The 26,030-nt window shown below is 48.5% G+C and overlaps 1 protein-coding gene across 2 annotated transcripts; it reads left to right on the plus strand.

Moving 5' to 3' along the window:
• Window positions 1-65: 65 nt before the first annotated feature.
• DCTD (dCMP deaminase) lies at window positions 66-26,030 on the plus strand. 2 transcript variants are annotated; one of them, XM_068531923.1, is made up of 6 exons: window positions 66-163; window positions 1,669-1,783; window positions 2,137-2,272; window positions 21,192-21,308; window positions 22,655-22,751; window positions 24,714-26,030. In XM_068531923.1, the coding sequence occupies exons 2-6, from the start codon at window positions 1,676-1,678 to the stop codon at window positions 24,790-24,792; spliced, it is 537 nt and encodes a 178-aa protein (XP_068388024.1). In that variant the 5' UTR covers window positions 66-163; window positions 1,669-1,675; the 3' UTR covers window positions 24,793-26,030. The 2 variants fall into 2 exon arrangements, with proteins under 2 accessions (XP_068388024.1, XP_068388023.1); XM_068531922.1 differs by lacking the exon at window positions 66-163 and adding an exon at window positions 181-479.

Below are 26,030 nucleotides of genomic sequence, written 5' to 3' on the forward strand. Positions count from 1 at the left end.
GCCGGCCCGGAAGGTCGCCGGCCGGCGGGGACGGGCAGGCGCAGGCGACCTGGGCGTGGAGCCCCGCCACCTTCCGGCCACGCGGCGGCCCCGCCTCCTCCGCCGACTTCCTTCTCGGGCGGGACGGCGGGACGGCGGTGGCGGGACGGGCGCCGGCCTGCAGGTCGCGGGCCGGGAGCGGAGGGGCGGCCGGGGCAGCGGGCGGCCGCGGGGACGCCGCCTCCCGGTCCAACGTGCTGCCGGGGAAACGGCGCGGGGCGGGCGGCGCTTGGGCAATCTCGCGGGGGGCGCCGCGGCCTCCGGGGGGTCCGAGAGGCGCAGCCACGTGGGCGGCGGGGCCGCGTGGGTGCGCCCCGGGGTCGGCATCAAGGGGCGGGAGGAGCGTGGCTTGCGGCCGGGCCGGTGACCACACGTGTCTCCCTGGATCCGTTCTGCAGCGGGGCTGCAGGGCACCAGCGAGCGCCAACCCGAAGCCGGTAGTAAGTTCCCTTCCCTCCCCTCTCCTTCCTCGCCTGGCCTCCTGCCTAGCCAGCACCCCTCCGGGCCCCCGGCAGCGATTTCGGATGCTACCCCTTAAACCGCGTGGCGAACCAGTTCCGTCCAGCGTCGCTCCGCGTTAAGAGGGTTTACAGGCCCCTTAGGACCGGGGAAGCGTGCCCAGTGGGTCGCCGGGTTCCCAGCAGGCACCGACGTGCTGCACGGTCGCGTCCGCTTCACAGCTAGGTCCCGAAGCCCAGCTCTGTTGGGAAAGCCTCCCCTTCCTTCAGCCCGCCTGTGCAGGCTTTCTCCAGACTTCTCCCTGAGAGCCACCGGGCTTCTGCCTTGCCCTCCTTCCTGGCCCTTGGTTCGTCTCCCTTGAAAGGATGCCCCCACCCCCTTACTGGAAGTTTTAGGTCCCTTCAGGGCTCTCTCCCCGTTGGAGAGACGCTTGTGCCTGCCCGCGAGTAGAGCCCAGTGTTACCGAAATCCTGCCTTACTCACGGCACTTGGCAGTCTTCATCGTTTCTCCTCTTTTGGTTCAGTACTCAGAGTGGATAACGTCTGCCCCACCCGGGGAAACTAGGCGGAAGGGAAGGCACACATGAATATCACAGTTGGGACAGCTCCAGATGGAATCCAACTGGCATGGAGAATAATCCGGTGTGGCTTAGGGAGAGTTACCTATTCTCTGAGCCTCTCTCTAAGAGGGATGTTAGTTACCTTTAGCTCAGAACGAGGCTTCAGTGAGATGATGTGTACAACCTTCAACAGTGTCTGAAATATATTAGATGATCAATAAGTGTTCTCCTTTCCCTTTCCCTCTTTTGCTGGCTCCATTTGATAAGGGAGAGAGGTAAAGGCTGACAGTGATTTGTAGGGCAGGCATGTGTAGCAACTGGCAAAAAAATCCCATGAGAAAGCAGTAAGTAGATGTAATATCTGGGAATGCACATCCATACAAGCCGAATCCAAACTTCTGAAATAGTAACTTAATTTCTTATTATTTTTTTTCTTTTCTGAAGACCAGAGACCGTCTGGGGTTCATGTGCTGTGATTTCTGATTGATAAATGTAAATTGAAATTTTCTGAGTTCGGAGATCCAAAGTTGAAGTGTGCTTGGGTTGAACTGGAAAGCAGATTGACCAAAATGTGTTTGTCCACTGCTGTTTTGTTGTGTTTTTCTTCTAGACCCAGCATGAGCGAATTTCCCTGTAAAAAACGTGACGACTATTTGGAATGGCCTGAGTATTTCATGGCAGTGGCCTTCTTATCGGCACAGAGGAGCAAAGATCCAAATTCCCAGGTAAGTGAGTTTTACAGGAGAATGTTTGGACACTCACAGACACGGAGGTGCCTACAAGTGAGCAAATTACAAGAGGAAGAGGGTCAGTGGACACCTGCCAACTTACAAAAAGCAGAGTAAATCTGCTGTCTTTTGTGCTGCATTCCTGCCTGCTTACCTCTTCCTATGAGAGAGTAAATTGTCACACGCCATCGTTCACTGTCTCTCGTACCCCAAGGAGACAGAGCTCTTAGCCCCTCCAGAAGCTGCGCGCCCATCTTGGAGCTCTGTAGGCCTCTGGTCTCATTTATTGCCTCTCCAGTGGCAGACCAGCCACCCAAAGTCACCAAGCCTTTGGGCATGTTTTCCTGTAGGTCGGAGCCTGCATCGTGAATGCAGAAAACAAGATTGTGGGCATTGGGTACAATGGAATGCCAAATGGATGTAGTGATGACCTCTTGCCTTGGAGGAGGACAGCGGAGAGTATACTGGATACCAAATACCCTTACGGTAGGGCACGTTGTGTGTTCCATTCTGCTTGTTCATAGCCTCGGTGAGTGCTTAAATACGGTAGATGGTCAGAAAGCACCATCTTCCTTTTCAGTTACCGACAGCCGGAAAGAAAAAAAATCCTATTGAAGTACCCCAATTTCCCGCCTCCCTCCCTTAAGTGCCAAAGAGAGCCAAGAAGTGGAGGCGTGGTAGTGGTCACACAGCCTGGCCCTGGGGCCAGGGCTCTGTCGCGGGCCCGGCGTGTTTCGCTGGTGGCGGGCTTCTCTGCAGCTTGCCACAGCCCCTGGGGGAGGTGGCCCTGCCATTTGTTTCTTGGCTACTTGGGAGCGGGGCCAGCTAACCAAGTGCTGGCCAGGGCTTTGCTCTGATGAGGAGCAGCGTGCATTTCCATCTACTGAGGAAATGTGGCTCAAGCTCATCTCTGGGAAGCAGGACGCAAGCTGTGAGCTGGACACCAGGAGGGGGACGATGCAGTCGCCTGCCCCTGTTCCCCAGGGCGCCGCAATCCCAGAGTGGCCGCTGGCCGGACAGCGAGCCGGATGCGTGGAACCCGAGACCTTTGGCCTGGCCAACTCTGCTTTTCACCTTTAAATTAGGGGAGGGTGCTTGTTATAATCTGTTGCCTATCTGAGCCCCAGTGGGGACTCACTTCAGAGATTATCAGAGATTATCTGGGAGTGACCAGCCAAGCCTCACTTTTCCTTTAACTCCCTGGAGAATATGCAACTAATGCTGTAAAGAGGCGCGTTGGGCTGCATATGCTGGTTGCTGAATTTTCTTAACGTTTGGACCTGACTTTATGTCTGGAAATGAACAGACTGCCTCTATTGGAAGTAACGTAGACGCAGGCCATTCGGATGGGAAAGCTGTGCCTTCAGGAAATAAGGGTCAAGTGTCGTGTGAACCCTTTCTGTTTCATTGGCTCTTCCCTGCTAGGTTTTCCTCTGGAGTTTTTCTCACGAAGAACTCCAAGTCTACATGTAGCCTAATTTATATATTTTTACTAATGTTCCTGGACCTTAATCATGTTAAATAAGCCCCATAAATTTCTTTCTAAGCTGCTTCAGGGCAACTGCTTCGTTTTTGAAAGAGAAAGAAAACACCGTGCCTGGAGGTGGAGAAGGAATTGAGGAATGAGACTGGGGAGACCTACAAAGCACTCGGGGTTCTCAGGGGATAAAACAGTTTAGTGATTACGGGGATTTCAGAGTCGGGTTAGTCCATTTAACTCGCCCCCTTGTCGGAGGAGGAAGAGTTGGATCCCGGGGAAAAGAGGGTAAAACTGCCTTCTCAGCCTCAGCTTTATAGCTGAGTGGAGCGCGGGAAGGATGTGCCAGCGTATTTTAGAAACTTGTGGTCATCCTGCTTTTGATTCTGTAAGCTTGCAGTGATGAGAAAGAAGGGAAATGATTCGTTATTAGTAGGCACACGCAAAGGTGATTTTTCACCGGACAGTTCAAGGTCCCATATAAAAATGAAAGGGTTGATGAATTCAAGGTCCACAGTGAAGTGTGTAAGGACCCCAGCCCTTATTCGCTGAGTCAGGGCAGTGGGCTCTGGGTCCTGGTGCTGAACTTGCCTGTGGAGGAATTCCTGGGGGGTGTCAGTCTGCGACGCTGAGGCTGGTTGCAAAACGATGCCAGCGGTCTGCACGGCGTAGAGCTGTCCTCACTGGTTACCGGGCGGCTCTCCCGTGGGACCCGTGCCTCCCTCAATCACCATGAGCCCCAGGCACATTTCTGGCAGTGACCTAGAAGCCCAGGGCTTTGCAGCACATTTACCATCCCCCGACTCCCCGCTTCCAGAACCTCTCCAGTAGCTAATTGTGTTTGTTCTGAGACACTTGCCTTTTGTCCAAGTTGGAGAGTACCTTTCAGAGCTCCTTTCCAGAAGGAATTAAAAAAAAAAAAAAAAACCCACACAGGCATTTGTCCAGCTGCACTGATTGTTTTCTATTGAATGGTTGCTGAGTTTCAGGGCACTGGTTGTCTGTGTGCATTATTTTTTACTATCCATGTGATACCTCTAGGTTTTCAAAGCTCTTTGCCCCTTACTTATCAATTATTCATTTTACACGTAGCCGTGTTAGAATGTAGACAGTTTTCTTTCACGAGAGTAAGCTTATAATTTGATGTACCGTAAAAGTCGGAGAACGTATTAAATGGTTTTTAAAAGGCATTTAGTATCACTACCATCATAATACATGTAAAGATGGGCTTTAAGTCTGAATAACTATGACTGGCTGTAAACTATCCACTCGGTCTTGTCTTTTGAAGGGATTTTGGGTCACAGAGAAGTAAATGTTTAGGCAGCCTTGGATGTAATAGAAATGTTTGGTGCTAATTGACTAAAATGCAAATTCTCTTTTGCTGTTTTAAGACTTAAAGAAAATTAATTTAAAAAAATAAGTGATAATGTCTGGACTTGGGTGGGCGTAACCCTTTCCTTCCTCACTGACATTAACGGTGGCTGGGCTGTCTCAGGTATGACTCTGTGTCCATCCCCGTAGAGAAGCTTTAGAGGTTATCTAGATTCCAGACCACCGGCTTCCTAATTCTTCTGAATATATGGGGACCCTCTTTTAAATGTCAAAAAAGACTTCCAAGACCCCTATATAATGCTAGTTAAACTAGTAGTATCTTTTTTAAAAAACTGAGGTATAATTGACATACAAAGTTACATTAGTTACAGGTATAGGACATGATTCGTATGTATCAATATTTGATATGTTTACAAAATTCTTTTTCTTATGATGAAGATTCGCAAGACCTACTCTCTTAGCAACTTTCAAGTGTGCAGTACTGTATTATTATTACCTACAGTCACCATGCTGAACATCACAGGACTTATTCATTTTACAACTGGAAGTTTGTACCTTTGACCCCTCTACCCATTTCTCCCACCCACCTCCCCCCTCTGGCAACCACCCATCTGCTCTGTGTATCTGTGAGCTTGTTTTTGTTTTTCAGATTCCACACAAAAGTGAGATCATACCTTTTATTAGTATCTTCTGAGTAAGAAGATCCATGATGACAAAAAGCTATTTGATGTCAGTAACACTTTGCATTAATCTGAACTTTACTGATGTTTGGAAAAAAAGTGTATGTAAGTGCTAGACGTATGTTTGCCAGTCTGTGGGCCATCCCTGTAGCCCTGGCAGAACCTCAGTGGTACCTTGGGGTTTGTGCCCACGGGGTCTAAGCTACCCGTTCATTCATGGATGGGAACCTGAAGGCCCAGAAACGTTAAGTAACTAATACAATGCCACACAGGCAGGGTGACATCTTCTAATGCCAAAGCCAGTGCTCTGTGCTTCCTCGCGGGGGGGGGGGACACGGGAATTCGGCTTTTCTGAAGCGGGTAGATGGCAGCACAGTGGGCCACCCATTTTCTTCTTCTCGCTATGCACTTGAGCAAACAGAGGTTTCGATGAAATGACCCCGCGGAGGTCGAGAGCTCAGGTGGCCTGCACCTAGGGTGAAGCAGGAAGCCGTTGGCACCTGGCTTCCCTTCACATTTCTCCCAAGGGGAGCTTGGGAATTGTGTAAGTTTAAGTGTACTGGTTAACGTATATAGCTTAATTCTCCTTATTAATTCTGTAAGTTTGGAAGTCATTAGTCTTGATTGACACTCTGTGGAAGGGGAGGTAAACACAGAATAACGTGTAACAGAGTAGGAAGATGGTGTTTTTTCTGGGCTGTGTCTCTAGAGAGGCATTTTTAAAGGGTGTTTTTGTTCTTCCAGGCTTAGGATCAAAACTTCATTGAAACGATTTGATTATAATGTGGTATTAATATGGAAAATGAAAATTCCCCCTGCCAAGGAAACTGCCTTTTATCTCATCTTTTTCCTGAGAAATCCAAAAGATAGTATGATGTCAGTAACAGTAAGTGGCAGGAAGAAGTCAGCGTTATTACAGTGACACCTTTTCACATGAATGACAATGAAAAAGAACTGGAAAGGAGCAGATATATCTAATTCACCCTGTAGAAAAGCTTGGGAAGACTTTAATTTCTATGCGGGGTGGCTGGTAACCCCGAGTGAAGCATTCAGCTGACACTTTCCGCTCCTTTCTCTTCGTGGGGTTCATCAGAGTGAAGCACATTTAATCAAAATACCAATTTTATAAAGTGGAGGCGAAATACTTGTGGTAACTCAGAGATCACTCTTTCCTCAGGTTTTCATAACCAATTTTGATGACATGGCTTACAGACCAGAGTGCTGGCGTAGAATCCGCTTCTTTCTTCCTCGGGAGCCATTGTTCAACTTCATGTTTTTAACAGAGCTCCCACGCCCATCAGACTTGAATGCATTTTCCTGCCATCCTGGTTCCCATCGGGGAAGGGATTTGTGGGGAAGCAGGCCTCTTTGCTTGGCCTCCTCTTCCATCCCAATCAATCAAGAAGCCAGGATTGCTTTGGCTGTTGCATCGCACTCGTGGAAGGGACCATAGTCGTGATGTCCCAAGATGGGGGGTAGCCCTGCACTCTGATGCACCGGGCAGACATGGAGACATGGGACTTTTTCCAGAGTCAGTTCATATTTATGCAGGAAAACTCTCACTGGTTAAGAATCTGGGCTTCCACTGCAGGGGACGCGGGTCCAATCCCTGGTCGGGGGACTAAGAGATCCCACATGCTGCGCAGCGTGGTCAAAAAAAAAAAAAGTATAATGCTGGGAAGGAAAATGCTGGAAATTAATTAAGGCAAGAGTTTAGCGTGGCAGCTTGAAACAGTTTTGCCAGCGTGTGGCAGTGCTTCTTTAAATTTTATATTTAAATGTAATCTTTATTTTTCAGATTTAGCATATTGTTAAGCATGCATAGATGTCATTTTAGTGATTACTTAGCCATTTACCTTACCCCTTTGAACACTGACATTTTCCTGACTGCCATGCATGTGATATATTTCTTTGGCATCCAAAAGGTTAGTCTTGAGAAACTAATTTATCAAGAAGTTAGGAGGCTGATCCTTCTTAAGCTGCAACTTCCTCACAACTTGTAAGAGCTTCTTAGTAATTAAGATCAAATTTGTTCCCTCAGCCGGTTGAAACTGAATGCCCTCTGGTTTTGTTAGGCAGATCCATGGATCTGATGACTTGCTGTTTCTTTTCCTGCAGAATTCTAATTTCACTGGTGGCGACCCAACATCCCTCCCCTGCCTAGCCATCCAGCACTTGTGGCCTGACAGTGGGCCTAATTAGGGACTTTTGTACAAAATAACTAGCGTAATCGATGGAAAACCTTGGAGCAAGTTTACAGTAAAAAAATAAAGTATATTGTTTTTATGAAAAGAGGGGCAGACTCGGGTTTCACCGTGTGGTGTTTTAGACAAACAGGGAAACACAACGGCTTGTGAATGAGGCGCCCCCTGAAATTTAACCAGCTTAACATAAGTGTATTTCACTTTCAGGTATAAGTGTTTATAAACAGCCTTCAGAAAAGAATAAATCATGATTTTGTTCATTTATTTGATTTTTCTCTATACGTTTTAATCTATAAATTCAGGGCTAATTATTTTCTAAGAGCTAGAGAGTACTGTTTCACCATGAATGTCTGCAAGGGATGTATAGTAACAATGTATCCTAACTACCTGTCCTGAAGAGCAGATGTAGGAAAAGCTCAAATGCTTATCATCTATAGGATCAAACCTACCCATGAAAATACACATATTGGTCTTTGTCTATAAAAAGTCAGTTTACTTCATGGACATTTATAATAAAACTTAAAAATCATTCAAGGTTAGTGATTTCCAAATTGATGACCAGGAAGGGGGCTGAAGTTTGTACAATCTCTCTAAATAAAAGGTTTGTTGAGGGATTAATAGCGTCAACAAAATGTCAGGGCCACACTCAACCTATTTTAGGTTGTATTAAGTATGTGAGCTCATTAATTATCTGAATGATAAATATAACTTCTTTAATTCTCTATGTTTGATAAGCCTTTGCTTAGAAACTCAGGGTTGCCATGCACTGTGGTTCCAGGGAGCACTTGACACTCCTTGAACCTTGGAATCTTTATTCTGTTGATCTGTTCTGTCAGTTATGCTGGTTTTGATTGATCTTTTCTGAAATTGGCCTGAATTATTAAGGTTTTGTTTTGAGTTTTTTTCATCAAGACTCTATCTTTCATAAGCTTTGTTAATACTGGTATTCAAGTAGAATATATATATGTATATAGTTTGCTCCCGGAAATATGCAATAAAATCTGGTTCCCAGAGATTTTTGCAACTATTTATATTGTTTTTTACTTTTACTTCTTAGGACTTTTGTTTCATATCTGCGTGGGACTATACAAACCTTTAATATGCATGTTGGCTAAGAAAAGCTCCACGGTGCTTAAAATGACAATTATCAGGTTCAAGTGAGAGAATCCTAGACTGACTCTCCAGAGCCCGGGCTCCAGGGGTGGTGTATGTACATAAACCCAGGGATTGTGGGGTTGTCAGATACACGACTTGACGTTCACTTCTCAATATCTTTATGAAATAAATGATCACTGAGGACTCCTCCAGTTCTAGAGTTCTCAGGAAAAATTAAACAATATAGCTTTGATTTTATTTGATTAGGGCGCTGTTTCTCTGCTTAAGGAGTTTTAAGGGTGTTCGGGAAGCATCCTGGGGTGAAAGCTGCAGTAAACAGCTGTTGATGGCAGTGACACAGAGGGAATATGCATCTGTGCGTGTGGACAAATTAATAGAGAGAAACAGGCTTTATTCCCCCCCTCCTTCTAGTGATTCAAACCTGCTCCAGTTCTGAGATGAATATAAACTGATGGAGATGGTACACAGTTGTAGGTTGCCCCACAAACATGGATGAGAAAAGGTTGGAGAACAGCAATGAAGAAAAAGACCCTGTGCGTAAATAGAAGAAAATATATATGAAGAGAGGAGAGACACTTAGAACTCTTTGGAGACAGGAGGTTATTCTAAGACCAAACAGAAAGAAAGGACTTGAGAAATCCTTTTGTGAATCAGTCCGTGTGGTGATGTTTATTGAAACGTGGGTACTGGCCTGGCTTCAGGAAATCCCTTGATAAGTGGAGAATATTGGTGAAAGCAAGGTGGCTGGAACGTGCCCGTCTTCTCTCTGCTCATGCCGTCTGACGCGCAGGTCGTAGCCAGTGCGTGGAGGTGTAAATTTCATCTCTGTGCTTTCAAATGATAGATGCCGTAGTAAATTTAAAATATTGAATATGATAAGTGAGCATGAATTTTTAAATTCTACAATTAAAAGACTTTGTTCAAAATGCCATTAATTTTGAGTTTAGGTGGAAAAGGGAAGCAGAATCCCTCATTGTCCTTTTTCCTTCTGCGAGTGAGTTATAACTTCTAACTTGAGTTAGAAATTGAAATAAGTACAAATGAGTCATCTACTCATATCAGTTTGAGTTTTCTGTTGGTGAGTTCTTGAGGCATCTTGCTTCCTTTTTAAAAATTGTAACTATATTTTATAATACATGACATTTTTCCAAGTACGTTCCCCTGTAGTCGTTCATTCGCTCAGCAGATACTTACAGGGCGTCTATTTTACGTGTTCTGTGCCAGGCGCTCTACAGCAGTAAATAATGTACATGTTCTCTGTGTTCAAGGAGCTTGCAGACTGATGGTGGAGCAGGCAGACATGAATGGGATAAACAGATGTTATTGAATGTTTCTTTCTGAGGAAGTGACTGTCACACAGAGGTCTGAAGGATTTGATGGGCCCCCATCAGGTAAAGATGGGGTAGTGGGTGTTAGGGGACGAGAAGAGCATTCCACAGAGAGAGGTGCTTGGGTGAAGGCCCTGGAGGAGGAAGGTTCTAGCTCATTGTGCACCAAGGAGACAATTTGGCCCAAGCTTAGCACGTGAAGGCTGGAGTAACACGGCAAGGCTGGGGGCCCGCAAGGTCAGGAGTTTGGATGTAAAAGCTCACGTTGGGGTGTGTGGGAAGTGGATTGTTCGGGGGCAGGTGGGAACAGGGATACAGCCGGGGGCAGTTGCAAGAGGGCAGTGGAGAGGAGGCGAGGAGAGGGGTGCATTGGAGGAAGCGTCACAAGGGCTGGTGACGTGGGGTTGGGGAGGGAGAGCCACTCCTTCCAAACAGTTCTGGTCCGAGCGCCTAGGTTTGGGGGAGGAGCGAGGGAAATCTGGGCCTCTGAGGTTGCAGGTGTCTGTAAGAGCTCCCAGGGAGGGTGTGAGGTCGGCAGGTTGGGTGTGCGAGCGGACAGCCATGTCAGCGTGGCATGCCAGCTTTGGGTGACATCACGGGCGTGGGTGGGGTGACGTAGGGAGAGGGTGCAGAGGCCGGGCCCTGGCCAGATCCCTGAGAACCACGGACAGAGGTTGGTGGAAGTGGAAGGGCCTGCAGAGAAGGGCAGTGACATCGGGGAGCGCACGGGGCAGCGCTTCCAGAAGGAGGGAGCGGCCGGCCGCGTCCGAGGCTGCTGAGAGGTCCCAGGAGGTGGAAAGGTGCCTGTGGGGATGAGCACGTCGGAAGTCACGCTGACACTGCAGAGAGCGGCTCCGTGGAGCGGGAGGGTGGGAAGGCAAACCGGAGCCAGCTGAAGGAAGGACAGAAGGGGGGGAAATGGGCAGAGCGGAGAGAGGTCCGGTTTTGAGGCGTCTGGGAAGAGAGCAGAACGGTAGGGTGACGGGATGGCGGCCAGAGGGAGGGGGCCAAGGTAGAGGTTTCTGTTGTCTGTCTGAGGGGAGGGTCCGGGTGTGTTTTCCTGTTGTTACAGCACGCATTTGCGTGCAGCTGGGAATGGTCCAGGAGAGGGAGACGGATGAGGGTGTGAGAGGGACGGGCCCCAAGCTCACAGATCAGCAGTGAGGGGAGGACACCAGGTGCGGGCAGAGGGGCGGGTGACAGCCGACCTGCGACCTTCGGTCGTGGAGTCCCAGGTGGAGATGTGATCCACTGCAGCATTTCAGCGGAGGATGCGGGCGGTCGTGGGCTGAAAGGGGAGGGGGCTGCGTGGGGCAGGGAGCCGGGGCCGCCCTGGAAATGCAGGGCAGGGCCGCACGTGTGGTCTCTCCTGGGAGTCCTGAGTTAGATCCGCTAAGCCCCGTGTTCTGCACGCCAGATCGGGATCAGCGTGTCACCCGGGGTGTGCCTTGCAGAGCTGGGGTCAGTTAGAACACAGGCCCTGACTGCTGTTCCAGCGCCCACTGGTCAGTCCCGGTTCACCTTTGAAAGCTGTTAACCCGAGAGGGAGGCTTTGAGGCTGGACAGTGTGTCCTTCCGTCACAACGCTGTCCAGCAGCGGTGAGTGCTCTGCTTCTCTCTGTGCTTCCTCGGTACGTGTTAGACGTCAAACAGTGTATGTATCGCACGCGGACAGTGGGGAGGGCGGCGGGCTCAGCTCACCCCTCGATGAAGTGCGCTGTCTCCACTCCCTCGTCCTTCTGACCTGACTGTGTGTCCTTAGCACACAGGGAAGCAAAGCAATTAGACTTCTGGGGGCTCTATTGTCAGTAATGGAAACACCACAGTCAGAAGTCTCTCTAGCCCTAAGCGCTACCACTGGGGCTAAGTGGATCCCCTGGGTGCCCTGAGTTGCTGCCAGCGGCCTTAGCAAGAGGCGGGGAGGAGAAGGGGGCAGGGGATGGGGACCAGGGCAGGGGAGGGAGGGAGGAAAAACGTCTGTCCTCCTGTCCGCCCAGCCGAGCAGCCCGGGAGGAGAGGTCGGGGGCACCGACATTTACCAGGTCCATCTTCTGTGCTGTGCTCGTCACAGATTTTAGTCTTGGTGGCGGGTCTCAGAGGCAGGTCTTTGTGTGTGTGTGTGTGTGTGTGTGTGTGAAAGATCACAATTTTAATTTTTTTTAATTTAATTTAATTTTTTAAATTTTTTAACATCTTTATTGGAGTATAGAACTACCATACGACCCAGCAGTCCCACTCCTGGGCATATACCCTGAGAAAACCATCATTCAAAGAGAGTCATGCATCACAATGTTCATTGCAGCTCTATTTGCAATAGCCAGGACATGGAAGCAACCTAAGTGTCCACAGACAGATGGATGGATAAAGAAGATGTGGCACATATATACAACGGAATGTTACTCAGCCATGAAAAGAAACGAAGTTGAGTTGTTTGTAGTGAGCTGGATGGACCTAGAGTCTGTCACACAGAGTGAAGTCGGTCTGTTTCTTTCAGGTGCGTAGGCCAGGAGGCTGAGGCTTCACCGGATGCAAAGGGTCGTTCACAGAACTAGCAGCTGGGGGCAGGGGCAGAGTCTGAGGAGATGGCTGGGGTCCATGCAGGAGGAAGCGGGGCTCTGGGGCGTCTCTGGACCAGCCCAAAGCCTTGTTCCAGGAGTGGCCTGGGCCAGGGCAGCTGAGCCTGGGGCTTCATGCAGAGCCTGGAGGATTCGACTGCCTTTTTTTTTTTTACATTATTTTTATTTTATTATTTTTTTTAACACCTTTATTGGAGTGCAGTTGCTTTACAATGGTGTGTTAGTTTCTGCTGTATAACAAAGTGAATCAGCTATGTGTATACATATATCCCCATATCTCCTCCCTCTTGCGTCTCCCTCCCACTCTCCGTATCCCACCCCTCTAGGTGGTCACAGAGCACCGAGCTGATCTCCCCGTGCTGTGTGCTGCTTCCCACTAGCTATGCAGTTTACGTTTGGTAGCGTATACATGTCCATGCCGACTGCCTTTTGAGGGAGCTCACCCTCTTCGGATCCCAGATCTGGCCAGAACGCCCTTCTGCTGCCGTTTGCTCCCAGCAGAGACCCCCTCTCTGGGCACAGGGTAGTAACAGAGCAGCCCCCAGACGTCTTCCAGGGGCAGGGCTGGGGTCCTCTGCATTAGCACTACTCCCTGTTTTTATGTTCACTTACAACCTTAGACGGTAATAATAGATGCCTCTGCACTGGAACTATGCGCCCCTCAATGCCAGAAGCTAGGGGCGCAGTCGCTTTACCTTCTGAACAGAAAAGCCACTAGCCGTGCAGGGGGCGGGGCTGGCGGGGCAGTCGTGTCCCGTTCTTAGCAGAGGGGTTCCCACTGTTCCGGTGTGGCCAGGTGAGGCCCAAGTGCTGTCACCTGTCGCCTCTGCTTAGGAGGACCCCGCTCCCAGCTCCCCCAGGTCTTCATCACAGCAAGACCCGGCTGGATTGGACGCCGCTGTTCTCAGCAAACACGTGCAGTTCTGACTTGGCAACAGTGCTTCACCGGCAGAATTCTCTCTGCTTCACAAAGCGTTTTCCTCCCGTGCTCGGCATTGTAACCTGGAGAGTTAGGAAGGGAAGGTACTCATATTCCTGTTCATCGTTGAGTGACTCTGAGCTTGAACCCTGGTGCCCCGGTGTAGGCAGGTGCCAGGTTTTAGCCCCCTTGGTTCTGAAAGCCATCTGTAATCCAGATACATTTTTCTGCAGGAACAGTATTGCCTGCGGATTCAGCTCCCCTCTGCCTACAAACAGTGCATTTAAGCCCTCGTTTCCTGGGTTTTTGCCACACTTCCCGCCTTCCGTGGCCTTTCTTCTGTAGTGCCTGCAGCCCTGGCTCTGGTTTGTCCGTGCTTGGGCGTCTCCTGCCTGGCGGGGCATGGGCTCTGCAGGGGGGGACCCGCCAGCTCCTGCAGTGCCAGCGCCCAGGCCTGTAGGCGCTCTGCCTGCAACCAAGACTTAGAACGACACGCATCTGGGAGGCGTCTACAGTTGGAAACCACTTTCCCTCCCTGCTGCAGCCCGGTGCCAAGGGATGCCCCTCTGGCGGGGGTAAGGGGGGACGGGGACGGGCAGAGCTCTCTGTGAGAAGCCGTGGGAGGGAAGTAGGCTTTGGAGCATTAGAGGCTGTCAGAGAGGAAGACCATGGCGGGGGCTCTGGGGCAGAGGCTGAGAAGAGCGGGGGGGGCCCACCAGGCCTGTGCCGTTGGGCTTGTCTCGGAGAAGTAATGTAGTTGTCCCTTCCTGAGCCGGTTCTCCCTCTCCCCTACCCACCGTAACCTCAGATTCTTTGAAAACTCGATAGCGAGTTCAGTCACTGCCTTACCAACATGGAAACTTGGCGGAGCGGCGGTGAGGCAGAGGAGTGACGTTGTTTGGGGCCAGATTCTGGCAGTGTTTGCTTCGGATTGGGGGTAGCCGTGACGGCGAACACGTTGCGACCTTTGTGGGGTGCTGGGGGGTGGGAGGTTGGGGAAGGGTTAAATCTGGAGGCTACTCTCTTGTTTAGCTCTTGACTTGAAGGATGGGTCCTTTGCATGCTGGTGGTGATAGATGAGGCCCTGTCAGGACATCTTTCAATAATTAAGAAATAAGTAGTTGAAATTCCAGCCCATCTCTTGAAGCAGTGAAGCGCTTCCCTAAATGGACCTGTTAGAGGAGTGGGTGCACGTCCCGCCCCTCGGTGGAAGCCTCCATCGGGCGGGCACCTGAGGGGCACCCAGAGCGGGGGGTACCCGTGCTCCGAGAGAGACGGGTCCGATTCAGCCACTCTGATCCCTGTGTGACGCCAGAAGTCAAAACACTTGGACCCTGATTTCGAGAAGTAATGACCAAGAGCTTTGTCATCAGAACAGAAGTGGAGTATCTTGTAAAAATTAACGTTGCGTTATTTTTTTAAATGCACAGGTCAACCTTGAACTCGGGTACCCCGTTTTGTGTCAGTTATTAATTGCAGGGTGGAGCGTCCCACCTTTTCACGGCCCTGAGCGCACTCTTCTTGGCTCTCGAGTCTGGACCCTCCCTCTTGGCAGCAAGCTGAAGTGTCCGTGCTCAGAACGCGGGTGGCCGCCCGGCCCCGAGAACCATCACAGCCATCAGTCAAGGGCACGGGAGCGTTCCCCAGGGACGCTGAGGCTTGTACAGTACAGCCTGGAGAGTGTTGGCAGAAGGCAGGGCAGGTCAGGCTAAGTTCCACAGGTGCTCTGTGTCTGGACCTTTCACCTGCCCTAACCCAGCTGCTTCACCAGGCTGCCCCACTTTCCAGGTCAGCCTTGGTGGAATAGCCCTCAGGCCCCAGGAAGTCATTTTCTTCAAGTAAAAATCCTGTACTACTAAAAACGAGGAATTTTAAACAACCTGGAGGGTTTCTTTAACTGGAATAGAAACATAGTTTTCCTGACCCCAAATTTTATCAGACCCCAGTACCTCCCATCATGTCCTGGTAGCCACATGACGATCAGTTTGGGGTAGAATCACACTATTAAATTATTTGTGCAGCAGTTAACAATTGTTTAGCCTTATTCTGAGGTTTCTTTTCTTTTTTTTTTTTTTAAACCTATTTAAGTAACCTTAACAATGCTACTGTCTAAAATAGATATTGTATTAGTCTTACATGAAACGAGATGAAAGTTAAATCTATAAAATGTTGAATCTCTTAAGTCTAACCAAGGATGGAATATATCCTGTTAATTTGTCAAACTTCTAGAGAAACGCCTACATGAGACAGTAAGGATTAATCAAGCCCTAGTAAGAGGGAATTTGAAAAATACAGTTTTCTAATTATGCAGTCTCTTCTCAGTGGGCCAAGGTTAATGCAGTTCTGAATTCTGACAGTTAGTAATATAAAAGAAAAAAAAAAAAGACCAAAGCATGTGAATTGTCTTATAGTTACCTGAAACAGAGGTTCTCCTTCTAGCAATCAAGAACTTCATACGCATTAATCTGATATTTTCAGCTTTTGATTCTTTTCCTTTTAAACAATGTTGAGAATCGTTGAAGGTTCTTGTGTCACTCTTTGTGCTTAACAGATATACATGTAGTATTTGGAGATTTCTTTTGCTTATTGCTCAGCCAAAGATGAGTAATTCTAGGTAAATGGAAAATTTGTCTTCTTGTGTGTGTGTAACAATTTAGCTGTCTTTTGAATACTTTCTAGACACTGTGTGTGTATCTTGGGAAGACTTGGTCCTGATTCCTGCTATGAATGTAGCAACTAGGCTTGTCTCGAGATCAGTAGCAGAGCCACCCTCCTTGGTGGGTTTTTGTACTCAGGCCTATTTGTAGTTCTTGCTGCAGCTCTTCCTAAGCCACATCATAAAAACACTAGCACTCAACAAAGATAAATGTATTCTTTAATTTAGTGCCATCAGATATCTACAGAGTGTTTTTATCATAGTGAGAAAAGTTGCAGAGGAGACTCAGCCCACCCAAAGAAGAGGCCTGCAGAGAAGATGGGAAAAATGGGGGTTAGAAATGTAGATTTCAGGGTTTTACAAGTAGATCTGTTCTCTGAGAGTCTACGGATGGATGAATCCTTAAAGTCCAGGACTATGGGAGGAAAACGAAAGAGCAGGGTTGAACCTTGGGAAATGCCCAGAAATGTGAGAGCAGGACAGGGACCCACAGAGATGTGGTCTGGTGATGCTGAGACGGTTAGAGCAGGGGATGTGGGGTGGTCACGCATCAAGGGCCAGGAGAGCAGGGAACCCAGAGACTGCAGCCAGAAAAGGACTGGGTTTAGGTAACTACGAGGCCGCCCGGCGGGGTGTGGGGACGGCCTCCTGTCGGCTCACGGAGCAGATCCGACACATCACATCTCTCCCCAGCTACGCACCACGTGTTGGGGGCTTGGAATTAGCCCTGCGGGAGTATTTCCACCACAAAGATCGGCAGAGGCTATAAATTAAGGCTTAGTTTTTTGTTTTTGTTTTTTTAGTAGTTGGTTGTATACATGTAGTAGCACATTACAGAGGTCAACAGGTTTCCACAGACTGGTATTTCTTAAGCTTTTTACGTGGCGACGCAGCAAACATAGTTTACACCCGAAACAGTTTTCAGGAACCTCCTTAACCTTGCCACGTGGCATGCATTCTGATCTCTCCCCTTCTCTTTCCACCTATTTCCTTAAAAAGGAGGAAAAAATGCTGTTTATAACTCACTAAACTGATCTCACGACCTACGGTTGAGAAAGCATTGTTTTACAGAAAACTAGAGGTTCTATATGCATCATAACACCAAGAGGTGATTATTTTAAAAATAGAGTAGCAGTTGTAGATAAGACAGTTTCATCTCGAAAGGAAGAAGAAAAGAGACCCAAAATGCTGGAAAGGCAGCCTCTTCAGAATGGGGGCTAAGTGTATGTGTGTAAAGGAGAAGAAAAATGGAACAGCGGGAGCCCCCATTATCGGAGATGCCGGGTGAGGGGCTGCCGAGGGCGGGACCTGGCCCTTGGCGACAGGAGAGAAGCCTCATGTTTTGTTGTGACAGCCTGTCTTGGAGAAGGTCAGCTGTTCTAGAGGATGAAGGAAGGGAACTGGACACATTGGGAAAAAGCTAAAAACCGGATTCCCTTGGGATTGTAAAAACTGCCTTTATTTAGTTAGTTGGAGCCACTGTTACTCCTGCAAACCAAAGAGCACAGCTTTCAGTGGCAAGACCGGGCCGTGAACCCCGGGCTGACTCTTGTCGCAAAGCTGTCTTTCCAGACTTGCCCGAGAGGACGCGAATACGAGGGAAGGATGCTTGGCCCCAGAGCAAGCCCATCACAGGCAGGCCCGGCTGCTGGGCGCTCCTTGTGGCCTGGAGTGGACCCCTCCGGGCGGTTACCTGTTAAGTGACCAGTGGAGATGCCAGACCAGGTGAATGAATCCCCAGCCTCCACCCTGACTGGCCCACGTTATACAAGCCGAACGGACAGTCGTCAGTCACGTTGGTCTGCCCACAGGACAGTCTGGGGCCCAAGGCCTGTCTGCCTGGTGCCGCCTGGGCGGATCAGCCCCAGAGAGAAACACGGGGCGGTTCTGGAGGGGAAGCGAGGGTCAGGGCCGCAGAGACTGGAGGCCGCGGAGCCGAGAGGTCAGCCAGGCCGGAAGCGCGCAGCCTTTCAGACTTGAGGATCTGGACCCACGGCGCAGGGGTCCCGAGGTGGGAGGGGCCGGGGGTTCCTCCCCTCGACCCTCAGGTGCAGGCTCGGGAAGCAGGTGCCAGGTGGCTGGGGTGGGTGTTCGCCACGTCTGGAGCTGGGGGTGTGCAGTGCTGAACGAGGGCGGCGAGGTGTGGATGGGACGCCTGAGTTTCGCACTCGTCATTGTCTGGTTTTGAACGTGTGGGATTGTGGGTCGTGACCTGTTGCCTTTCCAGAGCCTCACGTGTGCCTGGCACTCAGCCATGCTAAATGCCCAGTAGACCTCTTGTTTCTCTAACAAGAAACTTTGTATTTTCCGTCCTGTGATCTTGTGGTTAAGAGAAAGGAGGTCTGTTTATAGTCCAGCGAATTATTTCTATAAACCACCCTTTACACAGGGGTGTCGGATGCTGCACGAGAGAATCTGTTTCATCTGATAGTTTTCGTTAATGAATCCAGACATAATGTTATATTTTGCCCCAGACTGCCTCGGATGAATTAGAGGAAGATAGTTGTAGTCAATGTGACAACTTTTAGAGATTCATAAGAGGACGATATCATAGTGTTTCCTAACAGATTCAGAAACTGTAGTTCTGAATATTAATACCAGCACCATCAAAAAATCGTTATTAGGTGGGAAAGCATATTTTTGATATTTGAATTTAAGAGGACTTTCTGTATTTCCCAACGTTGCCATCAAGAATTGGAATCTGAACTTCCTCCTTTATTCATTCAGTAAACATTTAACACCCATATGTTCATGGCATAGCATTAGGCTCTGAGGGAGTTACAAAGAACCTAGAAGCCTGGGCTCTGCCCTCAAGGGGGAAATAAAAGAAACAAGTACATCTAATTGTTTTTAACACTGAGCAGTGTTGATCCCAGCTTGGGAACATCTCGGTCACCGGGGAAGGAAATGGGGCCAGGGGGCCCCTCTGAAGCCAGTGCCCTCACAGCCCTGAGGGTCCCCCCACCCCTCGGGGTTGACAGGACAAGGTCTCAAGGAGCCAGGCTTGGGTCCCTCTGCAGCCAGCGAGGATTGTTCTCTGACGGGCTGTGACCTGATTAAGCACGGCTTTTTTTTTCCCTTTAGATTTTCTTAACAATGCCAGAGACTGTTCATTTCTACACACAGCTAAATCGTGGTGTTCATAGGCTAAGGTGAGCACCGCCAGCATCTCCTGAGAGGCCCCAGCTCAGCTCTCTGCCTGCAGGATTGCAGAGCTGCTGCAGGACTCACAGGGACACTTACAACGTCCCCTGAAGACGGGAGGCCTGGGGAGGACGGTGGACCAGGGTCTGAGCCAGAGCAGGCCCTCAGTAAAAGTTCATTGACTGAGTACATCTGAGCTAAAATATAGAAGAGCCATGAGTTTAGGCCACTCTTCTTTTAAGGCCTTGTTGACAAAAAGAAAAACGCAGAACGTAAGAGCCGGGAGTTGAGTTTTATTCAGGGTCTTACTGAGGACTAGAGCCAGGAGACAGCCTCTCAGAGACCTCTGAGAAACAGCTCTGAAGAGGTAGCGAGGGAGGTCCATATATATAGGATTTCGGCCAAGGGGTTTGTGCAGTCAGCATACAGTATAACTAGTCACAAGGAAGAGATATCGCAGTTAATGAATTTAGTGCTTTCCTAAGTAGGGGAAGATGCAAGAATCTGGGTTCATAAAAATATTTTCTTGGAATTGATACCTAATTTTTCCTGAAATGTGTATCTAACTAAGGGCCTGTTGTGCCTCTTTTCCCAAAGCACAGAGGGCGTCCTCCTGTTCTTCGTCCCAAGCTCCTTTCAGGGCGCACGGTAGGTCAGCGGCTGCAGTGGCTGATGACTTGATCTTGTAGAACTGGGTGGTGGGCAGGATTCTTTGTTTGACAGCCTCAGTGCTCCTGGAAGGAGGTGCTCGGGGTAGGAGGTTGATAAGGTGGAGAGAGAGGGGGAGACCTACGAAGGCCCCCGTGTTTATAATTAGAAGCTTTGTATGATTTGGACCAGGGCCAGATGGTAATTCATTCAGTAAACATTTATCTAGCACTCGTGTGCCTAGAGTGTGCTAGGTCCCCTGCAGATATGAGAGGGTTCTACATGGCAGTGTTTTCTAAGTGTGTCTGCAGCTTAGAATCATGAGGGAGAATCTCTTAGAAATTCCAAAGCCCAGGCCACACCCCAGACCATCACAGTCTCCAGGTGGGGGGCACAGACATGGCGGTTTCCTCCCTGGGGGGTTCCACCAGGCAGACACGTCTGCGAATCAGCACCCCAAGGAGAACAGTTTTAGAGAACGCACCTGGAAACGTAAGTAGTGACATTAGAAGTCAGTACAGCAGCCTCACAAAGCAGGTAGGGGGATTCTGGAGTGGATCCGAGAGGTGAGTACTGCTGGCTCCCTCGAAGGAGCGCCCTGTGGATTAGGCGGTGGGAACACCTAGCCTAGCAGCCTGGGAAGGTGGGTGGGCGTCAGCAGGTGCGGGACGGGAGAGGAGGGAGCCTCCTCAGCCTTGAATTCAGGCAAGTCTGGGGTGACCTTGTATCACTGACCAGTCTAGCAAGAACTTGACTTTCCACGGTCGTTAAGTGGGTGGATGTGTTTCGTAGGGAAGACAAAGCACTGGTTATCCGATGGCATTTTTCTTCGGCGTGTGCGGGCTGAGGACCGTGAGGTGCAGCAGATCCCTGGGGACAGAAACGCTCAGCTTCACTGCCGGATTCTCTTGCTCTTAAAATTGCCCCTTGCCCGCGTGGCGGCCCTGGCGAACATCCCTGCATGTGCGGATCAGCACACAAATGGGCCGTTTCATGCTGGTGGTTCCACCCCCAGGGTCTCGTGGAGCGGTGAGCTCTTGCTCTGCTTGGGGTGGGTGAGGACAGTTGACCTTGGCCCCTCCTGGCTGCTGGAGGTGCCGACAGACCCAGGGCTGCTGCGGTCCCCGGCTTCGCTGCTCATCGCCAACCTGTCAGACCACATGGCCCGCACTTCTCAGTACTTTCCGTCTCTAATCATTTCTTTAAAAATTGAGTCTATTATCTGTGTTATCTCATAGGGGCAAACGGAATGCCTCAACACTCTTAGCGAATTCTTCATGAGCTTGCAATCTAAGTTTTTCTTTCCTTTTCCTTCAAACCCGCAGTGTGCCACGCCGAGCTGAATGCCATTATGAACAAAAACTCAGCAGATGTGAAAGGCTGTACCATGTATGTCGCCTTGTTCCCGTGTAATGAATGTGCTAAGCTCATCATCCAGGCAGGTAGGACCGGGCCGTTCCCATTTGTCACATTTGCATTGCTGCCTGCTCACCGCAGATGTGTTTGATCTTAAATCGCTGTTGTTTAGATCTAAATTAACTGCACTATCAACTTCGCAAGGTATTTCCTGTGTTTTGTTTTTGAATGGTGCCAGGTATTCTAAGACTAATTGCATCCTCTGTGATTCTTAGCATGTTTTTAATTTAGTTTGCAACTTCCTAAACTGCAAGCTGCCAAAAAACAACACAGGCGTTGCATATAATTACTGTCAATTTACTATTCTCTGACATATTGTGCATAGATTAGGGGGGAGGGAGAGAAATGAACTTCTGTCAGAAACAAGGTCAGCTGGGAGTCTCTATATGAAATTTTAATTTGTACCTAATGTATGGTAGATATATGAGGACCTAAACATCTCTTTGCATATGAATGTCATAAGACTCAAATGGTACAACTTGAAGTTTTTCTTACATTACGGTTACCATAAATCTGCACCATTGTGTTCTGAATATTTCACCTTTTTCAAACTGTCACATCTAAGATTCAGCTACACTTTATCTCCCTAAAGCTCTCGGCTTGAGATTTAAAGACTTACCATGTTAGCCAGAGGTGTGCTTTAACGGGGCTGTTTATCACGACCCCGTGGATCTCTGAGCAGAAGAGGTCTGGCGGGACCAGGATGAAGGGTCTCAGCTGAGGGATCTCGTGGGCTCCCTCACTGGTGGCGCACGACCCTTCGCGAGTTTTCCTCGCCATCCTTAGGCACAGCGGCGGCGGCAGGTGCGTGGGAAGAGCAGCCTCCTGTGGTCCCTTCTGAGACTCGTGGAGGACCAGGGTGATTGGTCAAGTGCCCTCCAGGTTCTTGGCCCTCAAGTTAGAACTGCCTGGTGAGACAGGGATAGGAAACAGATCTGCCCTCTGTCGAGCTGGCTTGAACTGGTCTGCAGAGCCATTCCTGGCAGCACGGTGGTCCTCATCTCTGATTTTGCCAGTATTCTCCACCACCCCCGTGAGCCTCTTGAGTTAGGAGTCGTTGCCTTGTGAATAAAGAATATTTGGTTGCCTGCAGTAAAGAAAATTTGTTAATCGGATCAAGGCTTGACTATTTGACATGTTTTCACTTTGCATTTATTAAAAAAAAATCCATAAAGACTGGTGGGCAGATTAAATAGAATCCATGTGCTGCTGTATTTGAGAGCAGCAGATACATATTTCAGTCACTGGACGTTGTGTGCTCGCACCCTCAGGAAAGGTGATGAATCAGACTCCACCAGGGCTTCTGTCCGCACGCCTGTTGCTGTATCTCTATGTGCACATGATGAGGTTTCTTTCACTGTTGCCTTTTAAGGGATAAAAGAAGTCATTTTCATGTCTGATAAATACCACGACAGCAAAGAGACGACAGCCGCGAGGCTCATGTTTGAAATGGCCGGGGTTTCCTTCAGGTGAGTGGGAGGCATGTGGAGACGAAGGTAGTAGGAAGGCCTGATGAAGAAAACACATTTGGCCTTGTCTGATGTTTAATTTCTACTTGTGATGCCTGACCTCCACACTTGGAAGCATCTTTTTATTTATTTTTAAAATTTATTTCTTAATTGAAGTATAGTTGATTTACAATGTTGTGCTAATTTCTGCTGTATGGCAAAGTGATTCAGTTATATATATGTATACATTCTTTTCCATGATGGTTTATCACAGGATACTGAATATAGTTCCCTGTGCTCTGCAGTAGGACCTTGTTGTTTATCCATTCTGTATATAAAAGCTCACATCTGCTGACCCCAACCTCCCTCTCCATCCCTCCCCTAACCCCCTTCCCCTTGGCAACCACAAGTCTGTTCTCTGTGTCCACGAGTCTGTTTCTGTTTCATAGATAGGTTCATTTGTATCATATTCTAGGTTCCACATATAAGTGATATCATATGGTATTTGTCTTTCTCTTTCTGACTTACTTCACTTAGTTTGATAATCTCTAGTTGCATCCATGTTGCTGCAAATGGCATTATTTCATTCTTTTTTATGGCTGAGTAATATTCCATTGAGTATGTGTGTATGTGTGTGTGTGTATACACACACACACACACACACACACACAACATCTTTCTTATCCATTCATCTGTCGATGGACATTTAGGTTGTTTCCATGTCTTGGCTATTGTGAATAGTGCTGCTATGAATATAGGGGTGCATGTATCTTTTTTGGATTAGAGTTTTGTCTGGATATAGGAAGCATCTTTTTAAATATGATGGGCTAAGGCTCTAAAGACTATCCAAAGGGTAGATTTTTACAGGCAGTGACAGAAGTATCTGAAGACAATCTGTGTAATGATTACACTTTACTTTTAGTAGCTTTCCAGGGCTTGAATTAATTATTCTGGTACTGAGAAATTTTAAAATGCACAAGTTTTATAATATTAACATTAAATCTTTTAAAATTTTGCAGATGTAACAACTCTGGCATAAAATATTTAAGGTGAAAATAACCTGCCAGGTTGGAACGCTGGGAATTCTTTTTACAGTCATAGTTTAAATTGAGATTTGAAGTCATTGAGATTTATATGCTTACCTTTGGTAGGCACAGACTGGGAGGTACATGTTACTTGCAAGTCAGTTCAACCACCTTTGGTTTCTGGTAGAAACTTCTTTTAGACTGAAAACTTTTGAAGAAGTTCCTTTACAGTATTTGTGTCAGCAGTTGGGGTCCTTGTAATTGGTAACATACCTAACCTTTTGGATTACTCATTAGGGATATAGGTTTCATGTAATGAATCTCTTGCACTATTGTGCCTTCTGAGACACATATTATTTACATAATATTAATTAGATATTTACTGTATACTGGTTTTTTTTAAAGAATATGTTTCGTCCCCATGTATGTTCTTTTTACCTGTTTGAGAAGGTACATTAATGAGTAAAAAATGTCATGGGTTTATTTTACTTCTGCATTTATAGAACATGATTTTAAAAATGACTCCTCACCAGAGCTGGTTGTTTTCTATTGAGAGCAAAAGAAAATTTACTCTTTTTTTGCTTTAGAGCGATTCCAAGTTGGCTGCAAAAATTTCCTAGACAATAAGATAAATCTGGTGGGGAAACTAGTCATTGGATGTCATGTCATGCAGCTAACTTGTTAGAAATCCTCTGACTTCCCGATAATTCATGAACTCAGCTAGCTGACGAACACACAAACCAAGCCACCCCATGCATCTTTTTTTGTCTTAGTCTTTTCGGGTCTGTGTTTCTCTCGGTATGGTGCACTGTAATTGGCTCCTATAGAGACAAAATATCAAGCGAATACCGGGAAATTTTTTTCCTCCCCGCAGAAAATGTAGGTTAAGCCAAAGTAAACAAATGGCTCTAACTACTCACTAGATAATATCTTTATATGTTTTGTTTCTTACCTTTAGGAAATTCACACCGAAGTGCAGCCAGATTGTCATTGACTTTGATTCCATTAACAGCAGACCGAGCCAGAAGCTCCAGTGAGTTACGTCTCATTAAATCTCCAGAAGATTGGGATTATCCTCTTCTAAGAAGCTGCTAATGCCTTTCATCTTAAAGTTACACATAACTTTTTAATAGCCGGGACGGCAGAAGTCGACATCTAAAGAATGTAAAAGCTCACATCTTCCTGACTCGCCCCCTGTCACGTGGAATCTGCATCTGTTGAAACCATTACGATTTAGGGTTTACAATGAAGGAGCTGTGGGTGCGCACGGGGCTGGAGCGGCGCCTCCCCTCCCGTCTCCTGGTTCGCTGGGACGCGCGTGGTTGCGCAGACGGGCGTCAGCCGTGCGTCGTCCACTGCGTTTCACAGCCACTCTTCAGCGCCACGTGTGCTGGGAGGACGAACAGATAACTGGCTGTGTTCCTAGCGGGATGAGCAGGCACGCTGACCTGAACATCGGGCCCGGATGAAGCATCGCATGTAACGCTAACGCCCTTGGGGAAAGGAAAGGAGCCGCAAGACGTAGCGTTTAAGTGTTTGCTTTCGAGAGTTGAGGGAGCCCCCAGCCGCCCAGCCGCCCACCCGGAAGCCCTGGACGGGGTGCGCCTTCGTCCGGGCAGATGACGAGTGCAACTGAGCGGGCGTTCTTTCCCGGCTCTGCTGGCCTGCTCCCCACAGGGCGGTGCGCGGAGCGCCTCTGCGCCGCGGGGACCTCTGTTGTTCGTGCTTCTCACTCTGGCTTTGTGGGTGACGCGGAGCTCTTACATTAGTTTATGTGAGTAATGAGTCGTTCCCGGGGAAGGCAGCCCGTCGCCCTGCGTTGCCCGCAGGTCCACAGCCTGCCCGGGGGCGGAGGCCCGCACCGGCTGCCCCACGTGCCAGCACGGATCATTTCCAGGGCTGCTCTCTCCTATCCTGTAAGTAAAGGGGATGTGAGGAGATGTCAGTTCCGTCCACATCTCTTGGTGATGGGAGCTCACTTGTGCTCCTGGCGCCCTGCCTTCATTGACACGCATCTCACCTTCCTAATCACTTCGATTTGGGGAATGGGTAGCAGTGCACCTTGTCTTTAATCTCATTTCATTTTTATTCAGTGTGCTCAGTACCTTCGCTGAGAAAATGGTTTCTTTATCCTAAAGATCATGACCGTTTTAAAGTGCTCTTACATCTTTATGAGTTTTTATTTTGTCTCTGAGGTTTTGGATTCCATATTTTGGGGCGTTTGTAATTTGGCTCCTTACCAACATTATTAAAATCTTATTAAAATCCGCCACAC

Source organism: Eschrichtius robustus, chromosome 21 (genome assembly GCF_028021215.1).
Source record: "Eschrichtius robustus isolate mEscRob2 chromosome 21, mEscRob2.pri, whole genome shotgun sequence".
Classification (NCBI taxonomy): domain Eukaryota; kingdom Metazoa; phylum Chordata; class Mammalia; order Artiodactyla; family Eschrichtiidae; genus Eschrichtius; species Eschrichtius robustus.